At 47.6% G+C, this 12,123-nt stretch overlaps 1 protein-coding gene across 1 annotated transcript; it reads right to left on the reverse strand.

Moving 5' to 3' along the window:
• Positions 1-5,311: 5,311 nt before the first annotated feature.
• Gdf5 (growth differentiation factor 5) lies at positions 5,312-9,323 on the reverse strand. The gene is made up of 2 exons (XM_013010829.1): positions 8,708-9,323; positions 5,312-6,556 (listed from the first exon to the last, which is right to left on the reverse strand). The coding sequence occupies exons 1-2, from the start codon at positions 9,321-9,323 to the stop codon at positions 5,682-5,684; spliced, it is 1,491 nt and encodes a 496-aa protein (XP_012866283.1). The 3' UTR covers positions 5,312-5,681.
• Positions 9,324-12,123: the final 2,800 nt, after the last annotated feature.

Genomic DNA, 12,123 nt, shown 5'->3' on the forward strand with positions numbered 1-12,123 from the left:
CCCTGAGCTCTTTTGCTCAAGGCTAGTGCTCTACCACTTTGAGCCACAGAACCACTTCTGGTTTTCTGGTGGTTAATTGGAGATGACTTTCACGGACTTTTCTGCTCAGGGTGGCTTTGAACTGTGATCCTCAGTTCTCAGCCTCCTGAGTAGCTAGGATTACAGGCACCCAGCAAGAAATGTACTCTTTACATAATATGTATCTGTAACCCCTCTGTACATCATCTTTGTAATAATAGATACAATTTTTTAAAAGGAGGAAGTGACTTAAGGTTGCAATAATATTAATAATTTTCTATTTCTAAAATAAGAATAAAATATTTAATAAATATTGAAAAAAGCTTAAAAAGAAAAGCAAAACATCATATAACTCATATATGAATTATCTACAGTAGTCAAGTGCAATCAAATTCACTAAGACTACATATTTAGCTTCATAGGAGAGTATTTACCTAGCATATTCAAGGCCCTAGTAACACATAAATGATAACTAGTAATAATTGTAACTAAGGTTTATTGTGTTTATCTGCATTGCCTATAGCCTCCCCCAACAGCTTTACAACATATGAACTATTATTGTCCCCATTTTCCAAGACAGTGACATCTTAACATATAAAGAAGCCTGAGGAAAGATGTGATGACTTTGCCCAAGGTCATACAGCTAATAAGAGGCAAGGCTGGGGTTCTCTTTCAGGCAATGTGACACCAGAGTTCTGGCTGATGTTCAGAGTGCAAGCAAGATTGGAGAGAAGGCTAGGGTTCAACCAGATACCTTCTCCCTGTATGGCTACTTTTTCTCCCCCTGGACATGCTCAAATCCCTCCTTCACTTTCCTAAATAATTACCTAAGTTGTTCTTGACCATAGAGAACTTGATAGTTTACCCATTCCATCCTTAGTCTTTAAAAGATCTTCAAATTCATCTAAAATCTACCAAAGGAGCAATATAAGATAGTTGCTCATCTGTAAAATGGGGATTTAAGCAGCTCTCTCCTAGAGATTTACAATAATGGGTAAAGTAGTATCAAGAACTATCCAATAATAACAGCAATTATCTATGTCTTTTATGCATAGATTTATCCTCTAAGACCACACAAATATATCATGTCTTTTACCCATGGTAATCTTTTTATTCCTAAAGGGTTGTCATTTTGCTTCCTCTAAGCTGCTGCTGCCTTCTCCTTCTCTTTCTTTCCTATCTCTGCAGCTTTAGTTTCTTCACCTGCATCTCATGAGATATTATTCCTAGACCTTCCACTAATGTATTCTTCTATGCCTTTCCCCAAATGTGGCTTAAGGGAAGAAGACAAAATCATTAAATGGAACAGCCTCTTTGGGTTTGTGCACTACATCTCTATTAATGAAGCCCACACTTGTTTTTGTTTTTGTTTTTGCAGTGCTAGGAAAGTGTTCTGACACTGAGCTATACCCCTAACCTTGGAGCTTACAATGTGTTAGCATTTAAGAAGCCATACTCAGTTAATTCCTCTGAGTTCACAGCTACCTATAACACCATTGCTTTCCCATCTAAAGCTGTGAAGTTACTTTTTTTTTTACAACTCCTACTTGGGTAGTTTATTTCATAAATTTTTAGAGGGATAATTTGACTTTTGGCTTATTTCATTTCTGATTCAACCTATCTTATCCCACCATACTTTGGGATCTTTTTTTGCCATTTATGCACAGACTTGAAGACAGGCTCATTGCAAGGTAAAAAAATTCTCAAGCACCTGGCACATAAGCCTTGGTAAACAACTGTGGCGGCTACCATTCTCCCAACACTCAGCAGTATCTAGCCTCCAGTAGACCTCAATAAATGTTCACCAATCAATAAGTGATAACTGAATCAAATATTAGAGGAATGAATGAGCATTTTCCTCTCCTGAATCTCAAAGCTAATGAATGCAATATTATCCTTCTTTCTTTCTTTCTTTCTTTCTTTCTTTCTTTCTTTCTTCCTTCCTTCCTTCCTTCCTTCCTTCCTTTCTTTCTTTCTTCTTTCTTCCTTTCCTCCTTTTGTCAATTGTGGGGCCTGAACTCTGGGCCTGGCACTGTCCCTCAGCTCTTCAGCTCAAGGCTAGCACTCTACCACTTGAGCCACAGCGCCACTTCTGGCTTTTTCTGCTTATGTGGTGCTGAGGAATCAAACCCAGGGCCTCATGCATGCAAGGCAAGCACTCTACCACTGAGCCCAGTCTAACCCTTTCTTTTTATGGTTCCTCTCTCCTGAGTTCAAATCAGAAGAGCTGGTTGAAGAGTCACATGAAGTCTGGGATGATCCCCAAGGGTGTGTGTCCCAAGCCCCACAGAACTTGATTCTCCTGTATGACCCTGAGACATGGGGAGGTGAAAGATGCCAAGAGATGGGGAGCAGAACACTGTAAGCCTCCTTTCTCTTCCCCTCTGGGCCTCTCATGTTCCCTGCCCTAAACTCTGCTCTGCTCTTTCTCCCAACTAACAGCGTGGTGCGTCCCCAAGGAGATGCTGTTAAGGCCAGAGAGCCAAGAGTCAAGGAGGTGATACAGCTGCTTGCCAGGACCAGAGTCAGTGGAGTCAGGAGTCAGGGGTTCAGAAGAGTAGGTCCAAGGAGCAAGTAAACGTGTGGTTGGTTGCCTGCCCCCATCCCCACTCTCTCTGAGTGTCAGCTTTCTATGTATCAGAAATGATGGGAAGGTGACAGTTCCTATCCTGCATGCCTCTAAGGACAATTTGAGGCACAGCAATGGCTAGTGTTTATTGAGTGCCACCTCTGTGTCAGCTACTCTGTTGAGTGTCTTTCATGTCCTCACAGTTCTATGTAATAGGAATGTTGCTGACTCTTGGTTTTCTTTGTTTCTTCCTTCCTCCTTCCTTTTTTTCTTCCTTCCTTCCTTCATTCCTCCCTTCCTTTCTTCCTTCCTTTTTTCCTTCTTCCTTTTTTTTTTTTACAAACAAGGAAACAGGGGCTCATAGAATTTTCTTGTCCAGAGTCTCTAACTCTTATTGACAGACTGAAGTTTGAAATTGTGCTGACTTTGGAACCCTTCAGAATTGGGAGAGTGTGAATTGTGAAGTGTACTAGAACCCCTTTACTCTTGAGCAGGACTGTCCTACACATACCTGTGATTGGAGCTGGAAGTGGCCGAGGTGAAGATGTTTTCCAAGGAGCTGTCGCCCAGATCTAAAGGTTAAGATGGAATGCAATGGTCAGATGGATCTCTAGAGTCTGAGGAGGAAGAGTACACAATCTGAGCAGCTTCTTTGTGAAAGAGTTTTCAGGCAGATTGAGGAAAAAGAAGTTTCTACAGTATGCAGCCAGAGCTATGACCATCCATTCAAAGTACAGGCCTTCCACTGAAAGAGTGCTGCTGCTAAGATGATCCTTTTCAGCAACGAAGGCAAAAGACGTTCCAGTCCTATCAGAACTTTCCAAGAAACTCGGGACATGCAACCCAGAAAATGTGTGTGTGGCAGCCTATGCCACTCTATGACTCCATCCCCTGCCCTTGAGTCTCCATCCCTACACTGTTCTCCCTGTATCCACAGCCATCGCCTTGGCTGCCCAGCACCTCCTTTTCAGGCTCATTCTCCCCTCACACACACCAGGCCTCTGTCTACCATGGCAGCTCCTTTATTTACTCTCAAAGCTCCAGGCTCACCACTGGCCAACTACAACGAAGCCCAGCCAGGAAGAGCTCTGTTCCAGGTTCAATCTGGCTCCTCTGGGACAGGTAATGGCCTCCAAACCAAGGAGGCAGCTCAAAGATAGGCTGTCCCACCCTCCCACCCCCACCCCTGCATTGGGCTCTCACTTCAAGTCCTGACAACCAAAGTTTCAGGCCTAGAGGGTAAGGACACAAGATCTGTCCACAGTTGGACAGGCATCCCTCCTCTTGAGACAGCTTTGGCTGGGAGCCTTAGTAATCAAAGACCCAGTTGGAGAGAGGTGGGGAAATTTTTGAGGCCCCCTGGGTGGGAATCAGAGGCTTGGACTTCTCCTAGTTCTCCCTGTGGCTCTCTTTAGCCAGGTGGAACCTAGCCTCGAATCCCTGAGCCTGTGGATCCAGGTGCCTAAATGTCCCCACCAGGGGGCTATGTTCCTCCCCCTAATCATGTTCATGTTTCATACAGCCTCAAAAAGTTTAGCTCAAGCTGAGCACAGGAAGTAAGCGTTCACTCAGGGCCATTCTTCAGGCAGGAAACATGGTCAGAATGTGCCTGGCATTATTGGTCTCTCAGGAGATTCTTTATCTAGTGTATAATTACATACTTAGATAAGGGAAAATGGCAAGAAAGGGGCTTCATTTTTGGCTTCAGTTGTGGAGGGCACTTATGGATGAGCAATGAGGAGGGTTACTGCTGACGGACAGTGGGGTCACAGTCAAGGTTGCTTGAGGAGCTGTAGCCAGGTGCTGGTAGCTCACACCTGTAATGCTAGCTACTCAGAAGGCTGAGATCTGAGGATCATGGTTCAAGCCAGCCCAGGTAGGAAAGTCTGTGAGATTCTAATCTCCAAATAATCACCAAAAAAGCCAGAAGTAGGGCTGTGGCTCAAAGTGCTAGAACACTAGCCTTAAAAAAAAAAATAAAGAAGAAGCAGCAGCAGCAGCTCAGGAACTGCTCAGGCCCTGAGTTCAAGCCCCAGAACTGGTACCAAAATAAAGGAAGTATCGCTTTAAGGAGGAAGAGACCCTGTCAGCCCACATTCTCCAGTAGAAAGGCAGAAGAAGGCCCTTTAAATAGGGCCCAGTTTATTCTGTGAATAGGGTAGGAGTCAGGGTGGAGGATAGGGAAGATGCTGGTGAATGAAGAGGGAATGATTTTAAATAAAATAACAGCAACACCACCCCACCACCCCAGATCCCTTTCATGTAGAGATCCATTTTGGAAATAAAAACTTGACTGTGGAATGTAAAACTCTAACCCTATTTCCAGGCCCCAATGGAGCAGATGGAGCTAGGGACCAATGGACTTTTGGAAGGAACAGAAATGGGGTGAGAGGTGAGAGGTGGCCCTGCCCAGTCTCATTCTCTGTCCCATTCTGCTTCAGTTCCCAGGAGTGGGGGTGGCGCTCAGGGCCTGGGAAACAGTGAGGCAACCCACCTTCTCTCCCTGGGCCAGGAATTCTTTAAGGGATCATGAGTCCTCCCTCCCGTGAGGTAAACAAGAAATCTGCCACCACCATTTTAGGCACAGTTTTGTTTTTATATCTCATCATTGTATATTTTAATCTAACAGTCTAACAGCCTCATACTCCTCACTCCTGCCCAAGCCCTCTTCACTTCTCTCCCACCCAGACCCAATTAGCATCTCATCTGCTGAGGGAGCAGAAAGTCACCAGGCACAAAGATTCAAAGATGAAATGGCCCCTGTGGCTCTCCTACAAGGTGATGTGGACATCACACATCACCCTCATACGTTCCAAACGGAGTCACATTGGAAAATCCATCTTCTAGGTGTCCATCCCATTCAAAATCGGTCTCCTGGGCCTCGTCCTTTGCTAAGCAAAGGAGCAGAAAGGTAGAAATCCTTAGATGGAGGACTTGTGAGCCTGAGCCACACTCAGAGAGTGTGCTGCAATCCCCTTTTGTGTGGGGTGTCTAGATGCTTCTAGCTGCAACTTCAGGATTCCCTCTGTGTCCAGGGGTGTGAGGAGGGGTTCTCGGGATGTGCCAAATCCTGGAAGACAGAGGGCCAATGCTGCTACCTGCAGCCACAGGACTCCACAACCATGTCCTCGTACTGCTTATATACCACGTTGTTGGCAGAGTCGATGAAGAGAATGCTGATGGGACTCAGCCGCGTGGGCACACAGCAGGTAGGTGGTGTGGACTCGGGGTCCATGGAGTTCATCAGGGTCTGAATGACTGCATGGTTTGTGGGCTCCAGGTGGGAGCGCAGGGGGAACTCGCACAGCCCTTCGCAATGGAAGGCCTCATACTCAAGGGGGGCAATGATCCAGTCGTCCCAGCCCATGTCCTTGAAGTTGACGTGCAGGGCCTTCCGACTGCAGCGGGCCTTGAGGTTCTTGCTGGGTCGCTTGCCCTGGCGAGTGGCCAGTGGGGCCCTTCGTTTCCGCCGCTGGCTGAACAGGTACTCATACACAGTCTTGTCATCCTGGCCAGAACGAGCCTTGATCTCATTAAAGAATAGATCGCGTTTCTTGGTTCGGCCAAATACCAAGAACAGGGCCTTCTCATGGACCTGTCGGGCAGTCCGGTCAAAGCCCAGGCTACGGAGGTCCACAGCCCGGCCCCGTTCCCAGGCTTCCAGCTCCAGACACAGCTGGGCCGAGTTCTTAAAATTTCGGAAGAGCTTCCAGATGTCGAACACCTCCCAGCCAGATCCATCCAGGCCTGGCACAGCGCGTACATCCAGCAAGGCTGCCGGCTGCCGGCCACTGGGGCAGCTGGACAGCTTCAGCTGGGCTGCCCGCCCGACACCAGGGGCTGCTGGCTTGGCTGTGTCAGAGGGCTTCTTCCGCAAGATCCTCAGCTCGGCTCCCAACAGCCCATCCTTCTCCAGAGCACTAATGTCAAACATGTACCTCTGTTTCCTGACCACAGGACCTCGGTCATCTGGAGAGAACAGCCAGAAGTCAATTTCAGCAACCTCACCCAGGGAGCTAGCTGGTCACCTCAAGGACTCCAGGGAAAGCCCCGCTCTCTTTAACCTCTTCCCCACTATGACAGAGGCCAACACCCAAACCACTGAGAGCACTTTTCAAAATGAAGGAGCTTCCTACATAGCTAACGGAGTGGTGGTGGTTATGAATAGGTGTGGTGGCCAGTGAGCTCAATGACTCAGGTACGTGTGTCAACAACCATCTATGTGTATTAGATTCATCCACCTAAAACTGCCTCTACTTACCTCTCCCCTACATGATAGCTCCAGTGGGGGAGAGAGTTGTGTCAACATTGAAATTAACCATTTTTCCAGAGCAGGAACCTGAAGTTCAGAGAAGGTAGGTGACTTGCTCAAGGTCACCTACCTAGGAAAATAAAATAAAGCAGAGATGAAACTCTAGCTTAGAATCTTTATGCCCTGGTCCTGAACTTCTACTATATTTAAAGGAGATCTTAGTGTTCCTGTTTTATGATCGAGGCATAGAGATGGGGAGTAGCTTGACTTAGGTCACACAGCAAATTAATAACAAAGCTGGCCTACAACCCAATTGCCCTAGTTTATTGGTCGAATAATTTTGTGTGTGCCTTCCATTGGCTGGATGTGTGGAAGTGCCATAGTTTGTGTATGTGTGTGTGTGTGTGTGTGTGTATGAAACAGAGACAGAGACAGAGAGACAGAGAGAGAAACAGACATTAAGACAGAGACATTGTTTGAGTATGTAATATATGTGAGTAATACATTATATGTATATATATATTTGGATTTGGATTTGTATGAATACCCAAAGAGTGTATGTTGTATATGTGTATAGTATACAATTCCATATATGTACATAAGAATGTGTGTGCGCATGTATGATTCATTCACATATGTGTAAAATATAAGGCTCTGTGAATGTGTGCATGTCGCGTGTGAAGCTCAGCTGTATCTCTGATCAGCATGCCTTCCTTCCTAAACACCAATTTGCCATTGGGGAACCTTCATATATTGCTCTAGAAGGTAACTAATTAGGCTTTTAAACTCCTCCATCTTTCCCCTCCCCAAGCTCCCTTAGTGCTGGGGGGGTGGGGAGCGGGGGTGAACACAAGAACTTATTTTATGAGCCCTTAAGGGGTCACAGCTTTCTCTGGTTGGGCAGGCAGCCAGGCCACCTCCCCCACCTCAGCCAGACCTGCTGCCTCTGTGCCTCCCCCACCCCCTGTCATTCCTCAACAGGCCAGACCTAATGAGGAACCTCTCCCACTCTCCAACCCCTCCCCCACCCTGCCAGCCAAAGCCCCAAGACTCAGAACACAGCATATGAGCTGCAGACAACTGAGCAATCCTCACATCATGCAGAAACAGGCTGTGTGATCACACAGCAAGTCAAGAGGAACAGTGGAGACAGTAATACTAGATAGTGAGGAGAAAGGAGGAGATCAGATACTCTCCTGGGTTAGCGATGAAAATGTTATATGCTAGGATAGGACACAAAATTTTCACACTGGAAGGGCTCTCGGAAATCAGCAAACTCAACCCCCCAAATAGGTGTATCTATGGGAAAAGGAGAACATAACGGGGGCAAGCGCTTTCTCAAATTCCCAGAGTCACATGGTCAGTGAGACCCTCCCATGATGTCAAGATACCCTCTTTTCTGGCTTCATCTACCCCACCTTCTCTGCCTCTCCAACCTGAGGGCAAAATTGCAGAAGCATGAGGACTCAAAGATTCACTTCTCTCTGCTGTAAATTGGAGCAAACCCCAGAGTCTGAAAAGTTTGGCCAACCCATGTAGGTGCAGAGAGCATGGCTCAGTCATCCAGAGTGGTGGAGTCTAGTCTCCAGCTGCCACCAACTGGCAGGTCTTGTCTCTTCCCCAAGCTTTAGCACCCAGCTGTGCACCTTGCAGAAACTGGACTGGGTGATTCCTGGATCCCCTCCAGGGCTAACTATGCCAGCAGCTTGAGTCTGGTATGGGAGATAGATCGCAGACACCCACCCTGGACCACGCATATACCGCTCCCCACCTGCTCCCCACCTGCACCCCACCTGCACAGCACTGGGGCTCTAGAAGCCCCTTGGTGCCAGTCGGTGTGCCCTCCCTGCCACCCCACCCCCCCTCACCTTGCCCTTTGTCAATAAAGCTGGTGATGGTGTTGGCCAGGCCAGCCTCCAACTTCACGCTGCTGTTGCCTCCCTTTCTGTCAGCATCGGACAGCGTCCTGTACAGCGAAAGCATGTACTCATGGGGCGTGATGGGAGGCGGACGGAAGGACTCCTTGGGTTCACTTCGAGGGGGCCCGGGGTCCCTGGCCTTCTTCAGCAGGAAAGAGCTGGGGACGGATCCTGCTTTTGGGAGTGCCTTACCCCCAGGAAGTTGTCCTTTGGGGGTTACAGTCCGAGCTGCAGCCTGCCTGGTTTGGGGAAGGGGTCCTGGTTTAGATTCAGGACCACCAGATCTGGGAGGCACCTTTCTTGATTCATCCTTCTTGATTTGTGTCTGCCCGGGACCTCCCTTTGCCCTGGCATTGGTGCCCCCTGTACCGTAACTCTGACCCCCTGGTCTAAAGATGTTCCGGGCCAGAGGGGTTCTCTCCTTGGTCTCTGCTTTGGCCAGTCCTGGCCTGGCCCCCGGGGGTCTCTGGACCAAGTCGGGGGCACCCAACACAAAGCAGATGAATTCCAGGTCCAGCCAAGCCAGGTGCCAAAGCAAGAAAGTGAGGAGTTTAGGGAGTCTCATCCTCTGGCAGCAGCAGCGAAGGTGCCTCTGGCTTGGCAGGAAAAACCATGAAAGGAGCAGATCTTCAGAAGCAGGGGTGGCAGCAGGAGGAAGGGCTGTGTGCTCAGTCTGAGACTCTTCAAGTCCGCCGGGCGTGTGTCTGTATCCAGTCCCATAGTGGAAAGGCTCCCGTATCCAGACGTGCACCGTCTCCAGTCAGCAGCTGAAAATAACTCGTTCTTGAAAGGAGAAAGCCGACCGCCCCCCTTTCTCCCGCACAACTGACTGAGGGCTTGAAGGAGCCTTGTATAAGGCTGAGGGATTTTTCCAAGAAGGAAGAATGGCGTAATGCTGCCTGTGTGCTCCAGTTTTTTTTCCCCCTCTAGTTTTGAATCCTTTCCAGTGAAAATACTTCTCTCTCTCTCTCTCTCTCTCTCTCTCTCTCTCTCTCTCTCAGAGGCCTGCAGGTGCTCAGAAAAATCTTTTACAAACCTGAACTCAGGAATTGGAAACGGAATTCCAACCCAAACCAATTTAATTACTCTGATGTCATGCTGTCTAAATTCATTTCAGGACGATATATTTATGTGAAAAAAAAATCACTGCTGCCCTTTTGAGGCCACAGCTCACGGGGGCTCTTGGCACTGAGCTCTATAGTGGGACTCGGGTTTAGGGGGCCTCCTAGTCCCCCGAGCAGCCTCAGGGGTCCTCACCTCCATCTCATAGAGCAGCCCACCCCAACCATCCTGAGGAGGTCTTGGAGATTTGAAACTGCAGCAGTCCAGGGACGGTGGTTTTTCAGTGAAGTCCTTGCAATGTTTTTAAAGCAGTTTTAAGCCCTGCACCTTAGTCTGGGACCTGACTCTGTGTGTGTGTGTGTGTGTGTGTGTGTGTGTGTGTGTGCTGGGAGGGGGCACAGATGGCAGCATTTACCCAGTTTCTTTTATTTTAATAAACTTGTGCTGACCCAAAGACAGAACAAAGTATCATTGCCCCTCCTCCCTCTCCCTCCTCCCCATCCCCAGTGTCATTGGCTGAGCTCAAATGCTTCCTTCAGGCATTGCCATTCATGAGCCCCCTCTTTGGCTAGAGGCAGGCCCAAGGTGTACCTTTACCACTACCCCAGCAAAGACGTCCTGGGAGATTTCTTAGAATGGATTAGCTGAGTCTGGAGGCTAATCAGGCTTGGGAGTGCTTGATACCATGGATACCCCTCTTTGGTTGGAGGCAGGTCTTCAGGGTGTACCCTTCCTTCAGGTTTGGGGGTGGTGCCATCCTGGGATCCCCCTCTTTGATTAGAGGCATGTCCAAAGTGTACCCCCTCTTCCAGGTTTGAGAGTGCTAAAGAGTCACCTCCTTACCACTTACCCCAGCAAAGACATTTTGGGAGATTTCTTAGAATAGATTAGCAGAATCTAGAGGTGGCAGTCCAGCCTGGGGCAGCAGTGACCCCTGCAGGAGGCTGAAGAAGTTGACTCCTTCAGGAGAGGTTTCTGGTAGCTGGAGAAAATCTGAATTAACAGCTAGACTCAAGAATTTCTTCAAGTGCCTTGTGGAAATACTAACTCCTCCTTCTTTTGGGGAAGCCTACAGGGAAATTTACCAAGGGTCTCAAAGGAAGCTACTCCCTTCACCTAGAATAGCACCCTCTCACATCAGGAGGAAGCCCTCCTCATCCTGAGTGGTTCAATGGCAAATTTACCTCCTCCAGGAAGCTGTCCCTGATTCCCAGATGGAGCCAATTACTCCTCTCTGCATTGCCCCACAATTGTTACAGTATAAAAGGGATGGCAGTGGGAGAAACAGTAGTTATGTGATATTCTTCCTGAATCTTTTCTTCCCCTACATTGCTGGGGGATCCGATCACTTGAGGTGGGTCTTTCCTGACCTAAGAGTTATAGCTTGCCAGATCATGCTGCTGAAGTTTGAAGAACAGAGACCCCCCCCACACAAACATCATCAGGGAAACACAAGTAGACCATTTGTATATTCAGCTTCAGGATATCGTTTTGTTGTTGTTTCTGATGTGATGCCTTTGTATGTGCAGAGCATATGCTCAAACACTGCTTTCCAGTTCATTTGGGCCCCTCTAGCAGCCCCCTCTGGCATCTTCCTCTCTCTATTGACTCAATCCCTTGCTCTCTTTACCACTGCTGTAATTATTTCCTATATAACTGACTCCTCAGTCCAGGAACTCTGTGTTCTAATCCTCCTCTACATAAATAAAACCTACTCATGCCTATGGCTATTCAGGAGGCTGAGATCTGAGGATCATAGTTCAAACCCAGCCTAGGCAGGAAAGTTTTTGAAGCTCTTATCTCCAATTAACCACCAAAAAACCAGAAGTAAAACTATGACTCAAGTGGCAGAGAGCTAATGAAAAAGCTCAGGGACAGCACTCAGACCCTAAGTTCAAGTCCCAGTCCCTGCAGACACACACATAAAATAAAACTGCTCCTCCCCATGATGCTGTTCCTGAACCCCCAGAAATGGTATGCCCCCTTACAAACTGCCACCATACATTGTCTGTACTTTTTGCTATTCTGGCCCATCTCCTCTTTTCATATTTTTATTATAACTTAATTCTTTATCCGAATTATAATTTATGTACATATCTGTCTTCCCTAATAGATTATAACCAGACGGTACCATATTTTCTTTTCAATTATTCCCCATGCTTGGCCTAGTGCCCAGGACACAGCAGATTCGCAGTATGTGTTGTATGAATGAATGAATGAATGTTGAATGGATTCTTGTATAGAAAAGCCATCATTTTTCACATATTGTACCTTCTCTGCTGGACTCCGAGTTCCTTAAAGGG

This window comes from Dipodomys ordii, unplaced genomic scaffold, assembly GCF_000151885.1.
Source record: "Dipodomys ordii isolate 6190 unplaced genomic scaffold, Dord_2.0 Scaffold13, whole genome shotgun sequence".
NCBI lineage: Eukaryota > Metazoa > Chordata > Mammalia > Rodentia > Heteromyidae > Dipodomys > Dipodomys ordii.

Bases quoted from the DNA above. Each gene is read 5' to 3' on its own strand.
- Gdf5 (XM_013010829.1), bottom strand. From the start codon at position 9,323: ATGAGACTCCCTAAACTCCTCACTTTCTTGCTTTGGCACCTGGCTTGG. The intron at 6,557-8,707 runs GTGAGGGGGGGT...TGTTCTCTCCAG, and splicing joins CTTTATTGACAAAGGGCAAG to ATGACCGAGGTCCTGTGGTC.